We start from the raw sequence: 21,571 nt of genomic DNA on the forward strand, positions 1-21,571 counted from the left end.
CATCTCCAGAACCAGGAAGCCTGAGGCCGGAGACTGTGGGGTCAGGATGTCCACCCCTGGCGTCAGACCTTGCCTGTCACCTGTCTCAACAGTGTCCACTGGGTGCCCCTGCCATAGGAATAAAGCAACCCACATGACCTGCCTGCCACATCTCCCTCTGTCCAGCACAGTGACCCCAAATCACGATCCTCTCACTGTCCCAGTTGCAACAGCTCTTCCTGGATTGAGTCACTCAAATACTTTCCCACGGGGGTATGAGGGTGAAGGTGGCAGGTGGGGCCCTGGCTGCAGACCTGACATTCCTGGGGGAGGAGTGGGAGGCTGTGTGCAGAGGATTAAAGCAAGGTGCTGAGACATGATGGCTGCTAGCTGATGGCCTCAGACAAGTGACAGTGAAGCCGGGACCTCAGAAATTGGAGTGTCCCAGGCACAGGAGGTCAGGACGCACTCTTGACTGCAGGGCGTTGAGGCCCTGAGGCGGGAGCCGGCATGACACGTCCCCGGCAGAAGCCAGCAGGGCCTGGACAACGCAGGGCCAAGGGCGCAGGACCAAGCTGTGGGGAAAGCAGGGGCACAGCTGAGAGTTCGTCCCAAGCATGCTGGGACTGCGCATGCCAAGCAGTTTAAACAGCACCATGGCTGCAGGGGCCAGAGCAGGAGGATGAGCCCCACCGACAGAAGTCCTGACCGTGGGTCCCAGCGGACAGGCCAGCAGAGCAGCCTGCGGCCCCGCCCTCCTTGGGCATCCACAGCGACCACCACCAGCAGCCACACTCCTCTGGACCTGGGGGCCCTGCACGCACACTGCAGCTCTACGCTTGTGCGTGTAGGGCCCCCAGGTCCAGAGGAGTGTGGCTTGAGCGTACCCCGTAAGGGACAACTGTCTGGGACATTTCAAACCTGGGACTAGTCTTCTGAAACCAGTACACAGAGGCGCTCTCAAACCACATCAGGAACACGGAAGCAAACACAACAGAAACAGCAGTGGGCAGCACAGTGTCTCAGAGCTTCGTGGCTCCGGACGCAGACAGAGGCAATGGGACTCAGGGAGAAGTCCGGCACGTCGACTCGGGGCTTCACAGCCTCCCGTGAGAGCACCACCAGGCAGGCTTCACGTAAACAGCTTATCATTACTCCTATTCCCCAATTTCAAATCTCTGAGTTAAATCTGGTCTTTTGCAAACAAAAAACAAAAAAAGAGGCAGCAAGAGAGAAGACACCCTTCTGCTTTTCTGAAGTGGATTTACGAAGGCGTGTGCAGGTCCAGAGGCCTCCCCGCAGAGCACCCCATGGACACCTCCTGGCCCGCCCCCAACTCCCAGGTCTGCCTGTCCTGCTCCTCAACCTTTCAGGGGCCACTGAGGAGTCTGCCCAGGAGGTGCAGCTCCATGCACTCACGCCAGTGGCGGAAACCTCACTCTAGATGAGTAAAACTACAAGACTACTGGGCCCACGTTTTAATCTCTCTGGTGACTGCATGGTCAGCGTCCGTCACAGAGGCTTGGATTTACTTACCTAAGTAATGTGCTGGGTGAAATGCCATAGGCTTACTAGTCGCTGAGTAATATCCAATTGCTCTCTTAAATCGAATAACTTTGTCATCTGTTCTAGACTGGAATAAACGTAGGAAAACCTTTGTAAATTGCATGCCACTGGTCCTGTGCATGAACATACTTTCACAATTCAGCACATGTATCATCTACAGCTTTTCAAGTTAGAGAAGAGTTTAAAGTGACATTAAAATCTTCCAGGAAAAGCAACAAATCAGACACTAATCCTGTCAGAGTGACGTGGGTTAACACAGACTGGCACCCCGTCAGGAGACCCAGGTCTGCAATGCAGCCCTCAGGAGTCCCGGGCTTCTCCGGGCCACGTCCCTGGTGCGGCCTGGGGAGGTTTTCTGTCCTGTCTCCAGCAAGCAGGACAGTGGTTTCAGCTTTCCAGAGAGACATGGGAGATCACACCAACCTCATGTCCTCCATTAACCCCGACTCACTCACATTCCCTACTTTCCCCAAAAAAGAAGAAGAAATCCCTGACCATCACCTGAAGGGATGGACAAGTCACGTTCACAATTCCACTCAGCCCGCGTGATAGGTCTGTCTTCTCAGGAGAAACGTTATCAATCGTGATGGAGAATGTAGGAGCAGCAGACCTCCCAGGCGTCTACCTTGAGCCCTCCCGGTGCAGCCGCGGGGGAGGCCGGGAGCCAGGTGAGGGGCCCCTGCCACACCCACCCCCGCCGTGCAGACTGCTCCAAGCCTGCGCTGTACCTGAGAATGCTGGAACACATCTTTAGCTACGGCATCCAAGTCCGAGGGGTCCTGGATGTTGCGGACGTAGTCGGCCACAGCCTTGATCACCACATCACACGGCGGCAGGACTAGCTGGTGGGCCCGGACCTGAGAAAGAAGTGCACAGGTCAGTACATGAGTCCCAAGGGCAGGGCCCAGAAGCTGCAGGCCCCGGCATGACCCCCCGGTGAGTCTTGGCCCCAAGACTCTGGTGCTGAGGCTCAAGCCATGGCTCCCCTCAGCTATTAAGTACAACTCGGCCACTTCCGCCAAGCTGGGTCACGGAGCGCCTGGCAGTCCCACGTTACTTCTGACACATCTGCGGCCTGCTCACCGTCAACCCTGGGCTCAAAACCCCGTGCCCCAGAGCAGCGAACATAGCGCGAGAAGCCACGGGCTGCAGACACTTCCGTTCTTCCTACGCCAGCCGACAGGAGGCCGTGCTGGGCGAACGCAGCCCAGGCGCCAGACCACCAAGAAAGCCAAGTCGGCTCTGAGTGGGAGGAAAGATGGGTCCCTGACTGCTGATGCTGACGGTCAAGTCTTGTGAACGATACACAGAACAAGTGTTGTAATATTTCACTGTCCCAGAATAGTTCATCCCACGAAAAGGTAAGTAAACAGGTTTTATTTTAAAAGGTTTTATGCTCTTTGATAAAAACTAAAAAACCATGGAAAAAATATGACTTCAGCTAAAACTATAGTTTCGCCCTTTTCTTAGAAACAAAGATGAATCAGGCACTAAGTTTGTTTCTAGCAATTAAAAAAAGTCAAATGATAGCAAGAAATAATCTTTATTTCCCATATAACCACAAAGATCACAAAGATAAAAAAACAGGGCACAGACCCCAAAAAGCCTGTGCGTCCAGAACTGTCCGCTCCTGCCCGCCACCCTGGGCTGTGCAGGTGGGCCCAGTGTCACCACAGGGGAGCTGGCTTCAGGGACAAGGAGTGAGGAAGGGCCACAAACCATGGAGTGCGGCGGCCCCTGAACCTGGAAGAGGCAGGAAACACCCTTAGAGCTTCCAGAAGGAGTGTGGCCTTTAGAACGGTAAGATGATAAATCTGAGTTGTTTTAAGACACGCGCACACATGCACAAAGACAGACAAAAACAAAAGAAAAAACTCAGAAAACCTGAGCCTGAGCACAAGACGTGGAAGAACCCACCAGAACACAGACATTTACACTTTTAAGTCACCATCGAGAAAACTTTCAGATGCGCAGACCACATTCACTCTCTCCGCACAGAAGCAACAGGTTTTCTTGAAGCGCTGTTCCTCATGTCCGGGTCCAGGTTCTCAGCCCCCATGTGCCGGCCATTAGTGCTCACGAAGGGACACCCCATCGCGAGGCCTCCGGAGAGCCATGCACACGTCTGTGCGCACACATCACAAGCTCAGTCCTGGAAACCCAACCCCCCATGAGGGCAAAAGCCCATGGGTGCACACATGTCCCACGGGACGAAGCCTGGCGAACAGCATGTGCCAGCCAGTCTGCGAGGAATGCAAGTCCCACCTGTGCTCCCCCTTCTGGGGTGTCTGGTCTCATGGCCGGGCAGGAGCAGGGCCAGCTGGTGGCAGCCCAGGAGGGAGGAGTCGGAACAGAAACCCTGCACCGTGTTCAAGGAACATGGACGGGGCCAGGGACAGCCGTGCCCGAGGGCCCAGGGCCTCAACTCCCGGCCTCAGCAGTGTGGATCTGGCTGACCAGGTGTGCCCCTGGCACCCTGAAAGCCTACGGGGCCCTCAAGGTTTTCATACCATGCTGCCAGGGCTGGCTCTCGTACGAGGATTTCAGATACAGAACAGAGCGATAACAACATGGTGAGAACAACCTACAGGATATAAAAACAGCCAAACGTGGAAAGGGCTGTCCCCCAGGGGTGGGGAGCTAACGGTGCTACAGGCTACCTCTCCTGGGGTGCGCACCCGGTCACTGGGACTCCGCAGATGACGGGGAGCCACTCACAGTCTGTCCCACCGAGTGAAAAGGACCACCTGTCACTTCCGTTCCTGTGGACATCCCTGCTTCACTCCCGCCCCCACGACTGCTGTGCTGAACGAGCCTTGAAGGAAAGCAGCCAACGTCACCAGTGAAGACTCCCGAGTGCCCCCCCGGCCCCGCTCGGTGCAGAAGTCCCCACGGCCCTGACTCCCTCACACCAGCCACCACTGGCCCTGCAGCTTCCTTCAGAATCAAGCCTCCCAAACCCACCTCAGGGCAGCACCCGGTGGCAGCGGCCAGGCCCAGGGGACAGCACGAGCGCACGCACGGCTTGGGGCACATAAGAGAGGCTTTAACTCAGGAAGAAAGAGCACACAAAGTCATTTCTGCAACTCAGATGGCACTGTTATAACCTCCAAACATTCGCCAAAAGATTATGCACGTTCCAAAATGATTTACCACAGAATTCCTTTTATGAGAAAGATTCCTGGTACATTCAAATAAGGATATATTTGCAGATAACCAACCAATTTATTAAACTTCTGACATTCCTGACAACTTTTAATTTGTACTTTTTTTAAAATTAATTTATTTTTTAAAGATTTTTATTTATTTATTTGACAGAGAGAGAGAGACAGCGAGAGAGGGAACACAAGCAGGGGGAGCGGGAGAGGGAGAAGCAGGCTTCCCGCGGAGCAGGGAGCCTGATGCAGGGCTCGATCTCAGGACCCTGGGATCCTGACCTGAGCCGAAGGCAGATGCTTAACGACTGAGCCACCCAGGCGCCCCAATTTGTACTTTCTTTAAAAACCTGGCCATGTCATACTGGGAAGGAATCACGCATTCCTACGGGCTGGAAAACGGTGCTGAGAGCACCAATCAAACGGACAAAGAAACAGTCCCTGAAGATCCCGGCCACCTCGAACACGGCTTACGGCTCTCCATCCACACACACCCGCACACGCACACCACACGAAGGTGTTTCTCGGCCAACTTTCGGCTGGTGCAAAACACTGATCCGCTGTCCCTCAAAAAGCGCTAAAACCTCCCGAAGATGCTCTGGGGGAGCATGTGCCCCCCCCCCAACAGCAGCAACTGCAGGAGACTTACAGCAATCCACCCCTGTCCACTCATAAAAACAAAATCAACGCTCAAACCACACAAATGAAGTGTTCGCTCCTTGGAGAGAGGCTTCAAGGTATTTTTACGAAAGTCCCACTTCTTTTTTCTTTTCTTTGAGCAGCTGTACTTTTACTTTAGCCCAAAGCTTAACATTAGGGGGAAAAAGCCAAAATTTAAATAAATTGCAATATATCTAAAGTTGAGAACAGGTATTTTTTGTCTCCAAGGATAGAAAGTAAATTCTGTTTAATTAAAAACCAAACGTTTATGATCATCTGCCTTTTTACAGCACTTTGTAGCAATTGCAGTAATTGTTAGTTACTCGCTTTACAAGCAAAAAGACGAAATCTGGAACTGGCAAAGACCTCCCAGAGTGTGCAGCCCCCTTGCTTGCAGACGGGACACTGGTGGAAGACACACCCTGCGTGGTGGGGGCGGCAGGCACACCTCCAACGGGGCCATCTGCACTGAGCCTCATCTTTCCCCAAGGTCCCATTTCCTACTGAAGACCACGTGCCGCCGTCTCCTGCGGGTCGTGGACAGGTGGCGAGTGCGGAAGGCACTCAGCCAGGCGGCCTCCACGCTGGCCCTTCGTGCACCCCCTGGCTTTCCCTCTGGGACCTCTCAGACCTGCAAGCCAGCAGGCGCCCCTGTTTTGCCAACCGTGATGATCCTGTTCCGTGTGCCTCTCTTGACAACCTCTACCTTGTATTTTCTTCCGACCCCTGGTCCAGTGCTGGAGCTGTCATGAACTCAGTGGTGTGAGCACGGGACACACCCACCCCACAGGGATGCGACCGGGTCCACGGAAGCCCTCGCCACGCAGCCTCCAGCTGAGCCAGCACCAGCCGCCACAGGCAGCAACGGGCTCCCACTCTTTAGGGCCCCCATTCCCATCCATCCGCTAGCAATTCAAAGGCCACAACACGAGTTAGCGTCTGTCTCCCCAAGGAGATAATCTCTTCCCACCCCTAGAGGAGAAATAATGAGGGTCCTGCCATAGAACCAACTTGTAGCCACCCGGTTCTAGCATTCCACTACTTAGGTGATTCTGTCGCTCATCTTGGTTACATTTCAAAAATCAAAGACTTTTCTGCAAATTAATTTAAATGGCACAATGCAGTTACCACATGACACTTCAACTGTTAAATTAAATCCATTATGTCACAGCAGCAAAGGATTCCACTAAAATCCTAGATTTTCTCCCAGACAGTATGTAGATTGTATCGAAGGCTCTTCTAAAGCTTTTTTTTTTTTTTTTAAAGATTTATTATTTGACAGAGAGCACAAGCAGAGGGAGCTGGGAAGGGAGAGCAGACTCCCTAATGGGCGGGAGCCCGATGTAGGGCTTGACCCCAGGACCCTGCAACCATGACCTGAGCCAAAGGCAGATGCTTCACCGACTGAGCCAGGCAGCCACCTAGGGGGCTCCCCCTCCCTTTATTTTTGTAAGATTTTATGTGTTGCGTCTTTAGGAAAAGAGCATCAGCATTCTGACACACAATTTAGCTGAACACATTTATATACACCAGTTTCTTAAAACGAAAATTTAGCCCCGCACACACCAAGGGAACCAGTCAAGAGCCCATTAAACTGCGTTTAGACGTGCGCGCACGTGCAGTTTGATGTTGGCCTGGCGGTGCTCGAAGCCTGGGGAAGGGAGCCCATGGTGAAGTTTCACTTGCTCTTAAACTTTCTCCCGTGGATTTTCTTCATACAGAACAGATGATTTGGGGCCACTTAAGTCTTGTTCTTCATGTTGACAGGAATCTGAAATCCTCAGATGTTCAGGAAACGGGAAGACACAAATCGGGCCCCTTCAGGAGCAACTGTGTAGGGATGCGACCCTTGGAGGCCGCTGCAGGGCGTGACTCGCTGTCCACTGCGCCCCCACCTGCATAAAGGAGCTGCACAGCTGACTTCAGGGCAACATTTATAAAGCTGACACTGGAAAGGAAGACGGGTGCATGTAGCCAGACCATGTCTGACTTCATGGATGTTAGTTTACGGTAAACAATACAGTTTGTTTCTTTAGAAGGATAGTTAGGAAATACAAATGTTAGAAATCCAAATGCTTTAAAATGAAGCAAAGTTAAAAATAAGATGCAAAGTATAACAGATTCATGTCCGTTTTGTTTGAGAAACACTGTAGTTATATTTTAATTCTGCTAATTACGTCATCATAAGTATGTCAAAGTTCAATGGCATTTTATTTTGCTTTTGAAAATCTTATAGTATGCTGTTATGAATTAAATAATTATATCAACTTTTTCAAAAAGTTTTACATGAAGTTTTACATAGGAGACTACTGAAAAAAAACAAGAACAAAAAAGAACAAAAAACCCTTCACGATCTCTCCCAGCTTGTGTCCAAACTTTGCATAAATGCTGTCCGTCCATCATGTACGTTTCTGCAAGTGCACGGCTGTTCCCTCCTGTATCCTCTCGTCTAACTGCTCAGCGCGAGGCTATGAGCAAGCCAGAATGCGTACCACTCTCATGCCAACAGCTGGGACGGCGCGGCTGTCATGGCCACTCAGTCCCCGTCAGGCCGGTCGTCAGTGCACCTGGCCTGAGCTCTGAGACCCACAGGGATCCCTACAGGACTCCCTGCTAACTGAACAAACACACCACAAAACCAGGATTCTGGGGCTTGGTGCTGCTGCTCGCACACGGCCTCCCGGCCGCTCGCTGCAACGTGGGTGAGCAGAACACAAGTTCCCCGCGACAGCTCTGCTCCATCACCATTAGGAAAGCCACAGCTGTGAGGGTGTACGTCTGAATCCTGGCAGTGTCAGGGAAGGAAACCAGAAAGCCACTTTGCCAACAACACTCCTTTACTCGTGCATGAACATGGGACGCCAGAGGCTCACATTCTTGCTGGAGACCAACTGCTGACGTAGGAGGGACCTTCGGAGGGCCGCACAGAGGAGCACCGCTGTGTTCTACCCTCACACCACCACCGTGCGGTGCACTCTGGACGTCCCGAGGGGACAGAGGGGCCCACTAAGGTGCTCGCTCGTAGGAGCACCCAGGTGAGCAGCGCGGCCACCCCAAGGCAGAGCATACTCCGGTCTCCTGCCTTCTAAGTGACACCTCTTCTAGGGTTGAGATGTCCTTTCTATGAAACAACGGCAGATGGCGAGCTCCTTTTCCTTTTGGTATTCCTACACTGCTAAGAGCTGGCAACACTACAGCAGCCCTCCCAACCTTCTTTTTAACAGGTCCATGAAACCCGAATCCATGCTGTTGATCGAGGGAGCCACAGAAAGACTGTCCACAGGAGAGACAGGAGGTCAGGCCTTGTCAGACGCAGGGAGGATGGGCATGGGGGCCAAGGGCTCTGGCACACACCTGAGCACCGTCGCTACAGGCAGGCAGGAAGGAAAGGACGGGGTCAGGAAGGGTCAGACCAGATACAGGAGAGGGGAAGAATCAGAGACACCCCCAAGCTGTACCCTAGAGGGTCAACAGGGACAGCTGGTATCACTCTCTGAGAAACAGAATACAGGGGATAAACCCACTTAGGCAAGGAGGAATACCTTATTTGGTGTGCAGGCAGAGCATCCCAGTGGAGATGCCTTGGCAGATGGTGGGCTACAGCCCGCAGTCAGGGAAGGGGTCTCGTGGCTGAACTACACTGGAGAGTGGTCAACACAGCGATGGCAGCTGAAACCCTAAGAGCAGATGAGGTGTGGCAGAAAGCTTGAGGCCGCAGCAAGAGGCACATGGACTAAGGAACACACACACACAAGCAGAGGAAGCCCGTTCACACAGGAGTCAGGAAGAGGACACGGCACATGGGGGACACAGAACAAGGCTGGGGTCCAGGAAGAAAAGCAGGGGTTTCCAGAGGTAAGGAGAACAGGGTGGCTGAGCGTTGAGCACTTCACACCCCAGGGAGACGAAAACCATTCAACGCTTCACAGATGTCAACCTAGTCCTCCGCAGCCTTGGACAAAGGCCCACTGTGGTAGCCTAAATTCACTGCAGGGTTAAGCTGCTGAGCACATTACTAGAGGCCACCCTCCGGAGATTTGTAGAGGAGCTGCGGGGCTGGGAGAATGTGGGAAAGACTGGAGCACATTTACAAATTGAGGGCCATGAGAGCACAGGGGAGACGGGACCGGGTGTGCAGGGCCCCAGAAGCATCCAATGAAAACAGCTCGGCTCGAGAAGAATCACAGACCAGTCTCAGACCAGAAAAAGGCAGTGGCAACGGGCCTAGCTGGGGAGAACGGGCAGTGGGGAGGGGGCCACGGGGGCAGCAGCCCCAGCGCTGGGACAAAGGGTAAGTGGGAGCAGTGTGTGACCAGGAGAGCCTGGAAGACAGCAATGAATGTTCACGACACGTTCAGGAGGAGAGATTTTACCTGCGGACACGGGCAGCCCGGTTCGTGATGGGGACCCTAACATTTAAATCTGCTTTACGGAGGCATTTTACATGCAGTAAAACCCGTCCACCTCAGGCACACAATCCACTGAGTTCTGAGGAAGGCACACCTTAGCGGAGTCGGCACCGCCATGGGGAATAGTGCCTGAGACGCCCCTGGCCCCCTGCGCCCCTTCCCAGCCAGCCCCAGGCAGCAGCTGCACGCGGCGCCCTCTCTCGAGTTCCACCCTTTCTGGGTTTATGCAGAGGCGGTCTCAGAGCTTTCCTTTGTGTCTGAGTTCTCACTGAAGAGAAGGTTGTTTCTTCGCCACTCCCAGGGCCTCCCCGTGCGACTCTTCCACCCGTCACTCACCGGCCGGCCCAGGGGTGATTCGGAGGCCCCACGTAAAGCCACAGGGACGCTCAGACCTAGGTGTGTGTGAACACACAGCTTCACTTGGGGCGAGTGTCGCCAAGTGGGAGTGCGGGTCACAAGGAGGTGTGTGTTCAGTGTTGTGCGAAGCTGCCGGGCTGCTCTCCAGGTGGCCACTCGCCGTGCTCCCCTGGCTGTAACTGGCATTCCCTCATGATGCAGAGGGCCTCTGTGCACCTACTGAACATTCCGGAAAATGCCTGCTCAAACTGTCCCCCATCCTTTTTTGCTGGGTTGTATCATCTTACTGTGCTGTCCTTTCCAAATTCTGGACATGGGTCTTACCAGAGACACTCTCTGACCCTTTCCCTCAGCCGCTTGCTTTTCAATGAGAAATCTTTGCCTCAATTAAGGTTGTAAAGATTTCTTTTGTTTCTTCTAGACTTGATTTTTATATTCTTTTCATTTTTGCACATGGATATCCAATTACTATAAAAACTATCCCTTCCCCATTTTGTTACCTTGGGCTTCTGACATGAGCGCCTTCCAACTCTGTTCTTCCTTCTCAACATTTTTGTTGTTAGTCTAGGTCCTTTGCAGTTCCACATGAATTTTAAAATCAGTTTTCACTTACTTCAAAAAAAAAAAGTTCGCCAGGATTCTGATAGGGAGGTAATAAAGTCTAAGTAAGTCTTTTAATCCATGAACACAGTGGTTTCTTTCCATTTGTCTAGGTCCTTCCTCAACCACAACTGTACATTCGCCATCTGCTCAGGTGGGCAGTTCTCACGAAGAGACAGTGCAGCACCATCGAGGGAGGAGGGTTTGCTGGGCAGGGGGTTGATGGGGAGCCCGAGGCAGCTGGTGCTGGCATAACCAGCTTGAGAGGTGCCCCAGCAGGGTGGTATGAGAGGAGGTGAGCAGAGAGCCCCCAGAGGCCCAGCAGCAAGTGTCCACACTGAGAACTAGCACCAGCAGAAGGTGGCACTGGTGACAGAGGGTGAGGGGTAGGGAAGTTTACGAGGGGAGATGGAGCTCTTCTGAGAGGAGATCCAGGGCAGGCCGCTGGGCCCAGGAGGCCGTGGTCCAGCAGGGCCAACCGCAGACCTAACAGGAGGCGAAGGACGTGCAGCCAAGCTGTCTGGCAGCCCCAGTGCACAGAGCTCCCAAGGGCTCTGAAAGGTAAAGGGGAAGACTGGCAAGGTCCCCAAGGCTTTCCCAAGTGACAAAAAGTGATTGAGTACAGCCACTAGGAGGGTGGGAGGTGGTGTTTAGATGGCCTAACTCTTCAGAGTTACCAAAGAGCCACATCAGGAAAGGAAAAGCATAGCCCACAGAATTGGGGAGAGTATTTGCAGATCATGTGTCTGCTAAGAGACAGAATCCAGAATACAAAACAAACAAAAACACAAAAACTAAAAAAAGCCCTTACAACTCAATAATAAAAAGACAAATTACCCAATTTTAAAATGGACAAAGGACTTGAACAGACATTTCTCCAAAGAAGATAAATGAATGGTCAGCGAGCACAGGAAAAGATGCTCAACACCATTACTCATCAGAGAAATGCAAATCAAAACCCCCTCACACCCACTGGGACGGCTGAAAATACAACAGACAATAGCAAGTGTTGGCATGGATGTGAGGAAATCAGAACCCTCACACACTTGCTGCTGGGAGTGGGAGCAGGGCAGCCCCCACAGGAAGCCTTCCGGTGGCTCCACGAGAAGGCGAGCAGGACCAGCAACTCTGGCCCCAGGCACATGCCTGACAGAAAGGGAAGTCCATACAGACGTGGGCACAGATGCTCACGGCGGCCAAATGGTAGGCACAATGTGAATGTCCACCAGCTGAGTCCGCCCCCAGGGCTACAGTGTCCTCCTGCCAGAAACAGGAGTGAGCACCAACAGCTGCTCCCGCATGGATGAACCAGGCAGTTACGCTCGTGAGAGAAACCAGACAAAAAAGGACACGTAAGTCTACTTATATCAAGTGTCCAGAGACAGATGTAGATCAGTGGTTGCCACGGGCAGGGAGGCGGAAAAGCGGGGAATGACTGCCAATAAGCACTGGGTTTCTTTTGGGGTGATGAAAATATTCCAAATTAGACAGTGGTGATGGTTGCACAACTCTGTGAAAGCTAAAAATCACTGAACTGTATATTCTGAAAAGATAGATTTTATGACATGTGAATTATAACTCAATAAAAAAGAAAAACAAGCTTTCTAAGCAAGTGGCACTTTTGGAGTAAATGCCCGGCAAATCCCAGCTTTATCACATATCTTTCTGGTCCCACACATGGTTCGTGTCAAGAAGGGAAATGTCGGGGCGCCTGGGTAGCTCAGTTGGTTGAGCGACTGCCTTTGGCTCAGGTCATGATCCTGGAGTCCCAGGATCAAGTCCCGCATCGGGCTCCCTGCTCGGCAGGGAGTCTGCTTCTCCCTCTGGCCCTCCTCCCTCTCATGCTCTCTGTCTCTCATTGTCTCTCTCGCAAATAAATAAAATCTTAAAAAAAAAAAAAGAAGGGAAATGTCTCTGGTTGAGCCGCCTTGTAGTGCTTACAATGCAGAGGTCGCTGGTGGGGCACCAGGTGTGCGTGTGTGCCCCAGGAGGTCTAGGGACAGGAAAGGCCGGCACAGACCTGCAAGGGGGTATGCCCAAACAACAGGTGGACAAGGGGCTCCGTGACAGGAGATGCTCGGCGGTCAGAACCACTGATGGGGATAAAAACTCCAAATGCATGAAACTGAACATGAAGTTTAGGAACAGCCATTAAAATGAATACAAAGACCTATAACTAATGGTCCAACTTAAAAACATTTTTAAAATTAAAACTAAATGCCTATCCAAAATAAAAATTCTACCACTTACTAGGACTCAAAATCATAGAGCAATAAAAACCCAAAAAGCCCCTTTAAAAAGGGAGCTCACTCAGCATGTGCTTATGGCCAGGAGGTGTTCCCACCAGGGCTGACCACCCCATGCCCCCAAAGGCCCCGCCCCCAGTTCTAGAATTTTCCATCACATAACATGGCTGCCTGCTGTCCTGAACACAAATGAAATATTCTTTACTTCTGAATCAAACCTAAGACATCTGATGCCACCTTACCAGCACCTCTTCCCATAGAAACTGAAGAACTAAAAAGCTCAACATCGCCTCTTTTCTACCACCGTTGTGAGATTTTAGGTTCTAAGTGTGTCCAGCACTGCCCTCCCACCCCAGTGAGCACAACCCTGAGTAACAGCACGGCACACAGAGTCTGTTCCCCTCCCTGCCCACTGTCTGCAGGTATCACCCCTCGATCTGGCTGTCTGCACTGTTCTGCACCCACCTGCAGTTGTGGGCAAGGAGGTCGCTGCGGAGAGGGTGAAGGCCCCTCCATGGCAAGGGGTGCTGCGGGCTCATCACGTAAGGAGTTCACAGAACACCCACCTTCTGGGAACAGCAATCCAGCGGGAGTGACTTTGGCAAAAGGCAACACAGTAGGACAAGAAAGGACGAGGAACACCTGCACTTGGGGACATGAATCAGATGCCTGTGAAAGCTGTGTATACCACAAACTGTTAAAAATCACAAGAAAGTGTCACACACAACTAACCAAATTTTCAAAAGATGTGGTTACTTTTATGAGCGGGGTAAAGCAGACAGGATAGGAACAGTGTGACACAGCAGGGATGTTCATGAGAAAGGACACCATCATGTCCGACTTCCCCACATCTGCCACAATGCCAAAATGATGCTGCACACAGGACGTGTGCATAAAAGGCCAAAACACAGACACTGTGCAGTATCTGAACTCAAAGCCAGATGCGCTTGCATTTTAGACCGTGACTCTGAAACACCCAGAACTTATCAAGTCATTGAAAAATTATTGCAGATTGCTTCTCCATCATACCCACAAAAACCCCCAGCTGATATTTACAATACACATGATAATACAAAAAACCTGATTGGATCCTGACTTAAAAAAAAAACAACACACACACTTTAAATGACTTGCAGGAACAAGTGAAAAATGTGAACATGAACCTGACCTTACAGAACGTAGGGGCTACTGCTGATGTAGTTCGGTTTGCTAACAGTAGTATGAGTAAGGAAGAGACTAGCCTTATTTCTAGGGGGTCGTGACATAAACCGAAGTTTTCACAGGTGAAGTGTTAGGATGTCTGCAACTAACTTCCAAATAGTGGAGTTAAAAAACAAAGATAAATATAAATATACTTTATGGCAAAATGTTAACTGTGGAACCAAGCAGATACATGGATGGACATTGTCTATTTCAACTTTCCACGTACTTAATATTTCTCTTAAACAAAGTGAGGAAAAGCACATGCTAATGATGTTAGTGACCTGCCAGGAGACTGAGCTGGTCCCCCAATAACCCCACCGGCAGTGCTGCTGTCTAATGTCTGACGCGTGACCAAAGCCAGCTCGCCTGAAATGCACGTGTGGTCTGGGGTCTCGGGAGTCTCTCCGCTGCTACCCAAAACTGCCTGACCCTTGTAAGAAGCCAGCCTTCCCTTCATCCCACCTACAAAAGCTCACTGCCAGGCAAACCGAATGAGCACAACACCTCATGCAAGCGCACCTGCCTTCAGGCTGCACATCAGCAGTGGACCGGCAGGACCACAAACGGCAGCACTTTCATCCATGAGGACACAGGAATGACACTATGGCCAAGAGCAGGAAGAAAGCTTCTCTCCTTCAAGGATGAAAAACACAAAGAAAACAACAAGAGGAGAAGTTGAAAACCCCGGGCCTGAGAAGTGTTAGAAGGACAAGGAAAGCTTCCTGACAGCCAGCACGCCAGAAAGGAGGGGCCCAGGGGGCAAGGAGCCAGAGGAAAGAGGCAGGAAAGAGATGCGCTTGAATGATCCGGTTTCTCCAAAGCTCACGCCAAGTTACACACAAAATCCGCTTTGAAACTAACCACCACAGAAGACAGTTTACAGCGGGAGGGTCAATCTGACAGGAGACAGAATTTCACAGAAGTACCCCTGGGAACCATCCCAAGCAGCCCCTTCGCTACAGGAACCAAGGCCCAGGCTGCCCGACAGACTTCCCATCCGCCCCCAAGAGCGACTGTGGTCACGGCAAAGGGGACTCGGAGTCCCAGGAGGCTGCTGGCCAGTACACGCCAGGCAGGCGTCCCCACGGCCCTCCTGCTTTAGAAAATCGTGCATGTTTCCAACGCTCCTCACTTTCACAACAGGAAGGCAAGAAAGATAAAAATATAAAGTGTTAATAAAACAGTATAAAGGGAACATTTCTCTAATGAACTTGGTTGGGTCCCCTCCATCACCCAAACACTAAAACCTTAATTATTAATTAGACTTTTATAATTTTAGAAAAGTATAGAACATTATGAAATTTATCAAACTATGCTAAGACATGATCCAAGTAACAGCTGACTGTATTACCTATTAAAAATATTAGGATTTGTAAAACAATGTAAAAAACCTCTAGCTAAAAGATTTCCACCTACCTAGGAACACAGCATGAATGCCTCTAAGGAGACACTTAAGGACATTCATTTATCTCACTAAAGCCTAAGTGCTGGGAACAAGATAAGGCAGTTTGTGGGTCTGTCCAGGCAGTGCTGACCGTGCAGTTAGGGGAGGCGTGGTATCGCTCACTCTGCAGCCTGTCTCCTTCTACAGTAACGGAACATCATTCACATCACTACGCAGCAGCAAACTCAACAGCTGACCGTCACCAGCGTTGGAGACCAAGTGCACTTGTACCTTCAGCGAGGCTAGTGGATGCTCTGGGCCCAGTAAGCTCCAGTGGAAGGAGGCCAGGTCTTCGTCGGGCAGGATGTGATTCCCTGCAACACAGACACGGCACAGTGAGAAACAGCACATCACTGACGCTGCACACCACCATCCGCAGGTCCCTAGGGGCTTCGTGTTAGACGCTGCGGTAACTTAGGACCGTCTCCTTTGACATACCCATAAAACCTCCACACAAACACTGAAAATACATCTTCATCTTTTCATACAAAGCAACAGACAGCAGGCAGACCTCCTGCAGCTGCCTCCGCACGACAGGAGCTTCCAGGACAGTTCCAACAGCAGTACAACGGCACAAACTGCATAAAACTGAAGTGACTTCGCTCGACAGTGCTAAGGTCAGTCTGACAATGCTGGGATGTCGGGTTTCGTTTGCTCACGAGACCCTAGGCTTCAAACCCCAGGTTCCACAGCAGAGGCAGACCGCGCACTTCCAGAATCTCTCTAAGCACGGTTACGTGACTTGCGACATGGGTCACACCTCCTCCCATCACTGCCACCATCACCCACAGATGACGAAGCACAGACCACACCAGCACCAGGAATGCCACTCGGCTGGACGCCCTATCACCAGGGCTGCATCAAAAACAAGAACTGCATTAGGCTGAGAAACTGTAATTTGGGGAACACTCTCCCTTCACTGTAGCACTTGGATGCCAACATGCCAACATCATTAGTGTGCTAGTTCTCTCGATGCAATTTAAAAGTGTCAAGTTCCTGAATAATCCTGTGATTTTTAGATCATGATTTAGTCCCCTCCCCACTGAGAAGGCAGATTCATTAATTAACTACTAAGAGAAAGCAAAACAAGGTGAGTTCGGTGCGCCTGGGTGGCTCAGTTGGTTAAGTGTCTGCCTTCAGCTCAGGTCATGATCCCAGAGTGCTGGGATCAAGCCCCGCATCGGGCTCCCTGCTCAGAGGGGAGTCTGCTTCTCCCTCTCCCAATGCCCCTGCCCCCCAGCTTGTGCATGCTCTCTCACTCTCAAATAAATAAAATCTTAAAAAAAAAAAGTGATTTCTTAGTTACTAATTAATTAATTAATCTTAATACTCTAAACATGAAAGTACTCGACACATGAGCGCTGAACTGCCATGAATTCCAGAGGAGCAAAGTTACATCCTCACTGTCTTACTGAGCTTTGCACTGCCTTCCTGGGTTCACAGGTGCACAGAACTTTACTGTGAAGTATGATGCATCTTAGATTTTTTTTGAAGCTTCTATCTGAAAAAATATGAGGCCAATTCCAACATCAGTAATAGTCTATTAAAATCTGGGTCACATACTTAACTGAATATTCTACCCAACCTCTCTAAACCAAAGTAACTCATATAACTACACTGCCCTTTACAAAAAGGAAAAGGAAAAGAAAAATAATCTTTCCCATTTGAGGACACTGAAACTTTTACACAAAATCTAAAATAAAAATGCTCGCCCAATTAAGACTTTACCTGTAACTCGTCTGAAATTTTTAAAGAAATTCCAAGCCCTAAATTCATTATTATTCAAAATGTAACTATTGTTTTTCACTCATTTTAAGACTTCACAGGGTAATTTAGCTAGAAGAAAGAGTACAGAGTTTGCACTCTCTCCTAAGAAATATATTCAACATTTCTCAAATACAATAAACAAATATCCTCCATATCTCAAATTAGCTAGGGAATCCCGATATTCTGCAAGCATACAATTTTCCAGTTCATTTAAGGTCAATTAATATGTCGAAGTCATTTTGTGTAACATTTAGGTAAATAGGAAACTTTTCACAATATCCCCATTTACATAATCACTTTTAACATCAGAGAAAATACCTTCTATATTTTAATATTTGAAAATATGAAAGTGTATTTAGAAAATTGGTTTTAATTCTCCAAATCCCAAGTCCAAATGGACAGAAAACAGCCACGTGCTTAACAACACATAGTTAAGGTGAGATTCAAGCAAGGATAATTTGCAAAATCAGAACTGTTGACGGATTGGTGGTTACACAGTTTGAAATGCTATCACCAAATACAACACAAAAAAAATTGTGGCTCCCTCAGTGTAATTTCTAACTGTGTAAAAACTTTTTGGAATGTTTATAAAATCTGATAAGTAGAAACATCTAAACACAGCTCACAATATGACTGCCATCCTACACATTTCAGAGAAGACAAATGGAGAACACAGTAAGATCTCACTTATCTGGAGACCACGGAGCATTCAAACAGGGCCTGCCTGTCCCTAGCGGCCCCCCCACCCGCCACTGCGGCCCCTGGGCTGCGATCCCAGGAGGGCCCAGCTTGGAGAACGCCCATTCACACTGTGGGCCCAATTCTTACAAAACCAGCCACTACAGCTGGGTGTCCAAGTAGCTTTAAACGTGCATACTATAAGCACAAAACCAGGAATGAACAGAAAAGAAAGAAAAAACTGCAAAATGCAAACAAAAGTGATAGATGAATATATAACTATTGGAAAGTCGTTTTTACATGAAATGAATTAATATATAAAACTTCAATCAAAACAAGATTTCATCTCTTCTAGGTATCCAGCATGAGGAATTCCTCCGAGGGAGTTTCTAGACATCTAAAATGCAGGTATTGGAGGTGAGCTAAGGTAGCTTATGTTTGTTGTTTTTCTTTCAAAGCAGTGAGTGTCCCCAACACACAAGAACCCATGACAGAGCTGAGTTCACAACACATTTTCTTCTCTAACAAACATGACTTATGACAAAGGGTTAAATGTCTAATTTTCATAGTGAGGATGTGCTTAACATTTGTGATTTTAAAATACCATTTTCCCCCAAAGTATTAGTGAATTTATTCACAAAATTAGTTTTCCGCCCCGGAAAGAACAACACATAAACGAATACTTAAGAACAAAAGAAGCACATTATCAGCGACACCAAAAAATAATACTGAGTAAGGAACACCACTGAGGAGGGGCACACTCCACAACATTCCAGCACTGACATTTAAAAATATCAGTGTGCGGGGTGCCTGGGTGGCTCAGTCGTTAAGCGTCTGCCTTCGGCTCAGGTCATGGTCCCAGGGTCCTGGGATCGAGCCCCGCATCGGGCTCCCTGCTCCGCGGGAAGCCTGCTTCTCCCTCTCCCACTCCCCCTGCTTGTGTTCCCTCTCTCGCTGTCTCTCTCTGTCAAATAAATAAATAAAACCTTAAAAAAAAAAAAAAAATATATATATATATATATATATATATATATATATATATCAGTGTGTTCCCAGCATAGAACCCTATCAAACGAAGCAGTTTTCACACTGCCCACCTACCTAACAGAGCAGCAAAGATAGGGAAGCGGTTTGGGTTCAGGTCCAGCTGCTTGGCGACCTCGTGCATCAGATACTGGCTCGTGGTGAGACTTTTCCCGTTCCGGCTCAGTTTGAGGGCGTGGGCACTGAAGTAGTAAGGGATGTTGCACAGCGCGTAGTCGGAGTCGTAGGCGACCAAGCCGTGGAAGCCGTTTTCTCTGCAGAAACCGATCACTTCCTGATGGTGGTCCTCGATGCTCTGGGCCACCTGTGCAAGCGAGAGGAGCACGTGGTCAGAGCCCGCCCGCCACAGCGCCCATGTAGATGCCGCTGTGCAGAACCTGCAGATCCCAGATGCAGAGACACCCAAAAGAGCCAAAGAATCAAAGAACCATAAAAAGGGTGTGGCACCCCGCTCCCGAGAGCAAGCTCCGTGGGAGCCATCTCCTGGTCAGTGACTATAATCCCATCTAAACTGCAAATTAACTGCCCATTTCTTGTCATACTCAAAGATTGTCCTGCTTAAAAATACACAATGCCAGCTGATCTCCGTAACAGTATTCTGAGGGAAAAAAGGGAGAAGAAACAGGGATAGAAGAGGAAAATAAACAAGTGTCAAAGCAGGAGACAGAAGCCAGCCACCTCGGTAAAACCAAATAATTTCTTCAAAGTAGAAATATGTCAAATAGGTAAAATAATAAAAAGGATTTTTTTTTTTACAGAAAAGCCAAGCGTTACCCTTCACCCACAGATCTGCTAGTTATTATACACGCTAGAGCACTCAGCATATGGGGACAGAAGTAAAGGTGAACGTTTACCCCAAGCAACACTGTCACATGGTCATCCTGTGCAAAGGATCAGACCTGGTGGTGTAGTCCCAGGCTCAGGACCACCATGGGGACCAGGCTGAAACTCACTGCCTGCTTAGTGATGAAGACTACAAAGCTGCAGCTTCTTTCCTTGTCCCAACTCTCCCAGGGTGAGTGGTCCGCCGCAGGTATCCCGGAGACCCAGGAATCTCGGGGAACGTAGCATCCTAAGGGCGGACAGCGGGCAACACCCGTGGAAAAGTAAAAGGCTCTAGGAATCTTTCTACTCCCAAAACATACCAAAAGGCATTTGAAAAACACTTTCCTAAAATATATAAAGTCAAAGACAATCAATTCTTCTCCTATTTCCCAAATTCATTCAACCAACTGAAATCTGGTAGATTTTTTGTTTCTACAATAGATAAGGTATTTGAGAAAACAGATTTTTAAATTAAATCAAGTGACTCAGCTAACGGTAGAAAATTAACTCCCCAAAGAGCCCTAAAGTTGAAAAACATTTGCCTTAAATATAAGTGTTTAGAACTATACTGTCCAATGTGTGGCTATACTGAATTAAAGTCAAAACTAAATCACATCCAACCAGTAAGTACGAGTGTTCAGGGGTCACCGGCTGGGCACACTGTGGAGCTGCTCCCATTTCTCACTGAATTTCACAGGACAAGTGGTCACCGTATTTTGTTGGAAAGTTAGTTATAATGAAATCTCACTTAGAAGCAAGGGCAAACCCTTTAAAAATGCTATTTAAAGGAAAAGTAATTTCCTGCATTCTCTTAATACTTTTATAAAAACATTTTACTTCATAAGAAAAATATAAACATTTAGTCAATTTATTTCTATTTCTTAGAATAGAAAAATGCACTTTCGTCCCTTATCTAAAAACACTGTACCTTCACTAAAACAGAAAAGTACAGTTTAAGAAAATTCTGAAGTGAGGCCAGCTCCACCTCTCCCAGCCCAAGCCCCCGCCTCCCCCCACTTCAGGATGCACAACTTTATAATGACAGCAACGTCTTAAAACATTTCTAAATCACAGCAAACCCTGGCTGTCGTCCAGACAACTTTAATCATAAATCTGCACAATCTCCCCAGAAGCCCTGAAATGAAAGGAGACTGTGAGTGCCCACCCCTCACCCCCCACCCCTCCCAGGAGTTCCAGAAAAGGCAGCATGGCAACTTGCTCCAGAGCCAGGCGCCCTGTGGAGATGGGGCAGAATTAAGTGCAGGAGCTGCACACCGCACACCCGGTATGTACGTTTGTGACAGAGTTTATTAAACCCCTCTCCCAGGACGCTGCAGCCGGGGCCGTCATCCTTCCTGAGCGCCCCCGTGCCAGTCACCAGGCTGCACGCCTCACAGCCACCCGGGAAGGGGAGCGGGGGAGGGGGACCAGCCCGCTATGAGGGCCCACGACCAGGGCCCCAGGGGGAGGGCAGGTGCACTGGCCCGAGGTGAGCACAGCGGGGAGGTGGCAGTGGTAAACTCGGAGGAAGCAGGGATGGGGTCTCATCTGGCGGTTCTCAAGGAAGGCTTCAGAGTCCTACAACAATCGGCATTATACTTCCAGAACCTTAAAACGTTCGTGCCCTTTGACCCGGTG

General features: G+C 49.5%; 1 protein-coding gene across 7 annotated transcripts in view; it reads right to left on the reverse strand.

The window, feature by feature from the left end:
* Nucleotides 1-21,571, reverse strand: part of FAM120A (family with sequence similarity 120A) — a 91,968-nt gene that overhangs the window by 57,514 nt on the left and 12,883 nt on the right. For 6 of the 7 annotated variants that reach the window (XM_035029238.1, XM_035029236.1, XM_035029235.1 and 3 more), the window contains exons 2-5: nt 19,166-19,412; nt 15,851-15,933; nt 2,274-2,402; nt 1,516-1,612 (exon numbers count right to left, since the gene is read on the reverse strand). In XM_035029238.1, the coding sequence (XP_034885129.1) occupies nt 1,516-1,612; nt 2,274-2,402; nt 15,851-15,933; nt 19,166-19,412 (556 nt within the window). Of the gene's footprint in view, nt 1-1,515; nt 1,613-2,273; nt 2,403-15,850; nt 15,934-19,165; nt 19,413-20,061; nt 20,653-21,571 lie in introns of those variants that run through there. The other variant, XM_035029241.1, reaches the window with a different exon arrangement.

This window comes from Mirounga leonina, unplaced genomic scaffold (genome assembly GCF_011800145.1).
Source record: "Mirounga leonina isolate KUSES-001 unplaced genomic scaffold, KU_Mleo_1.0 Mir_224, whole genome shotgun sequence".
In the NCBI taxonomy this organism is placed as follows: Eukaryota; Metazoa; Chordata; class Mammalia; order Carnivora; family Phocidae; genus Mirounga; species Mirounga leonina.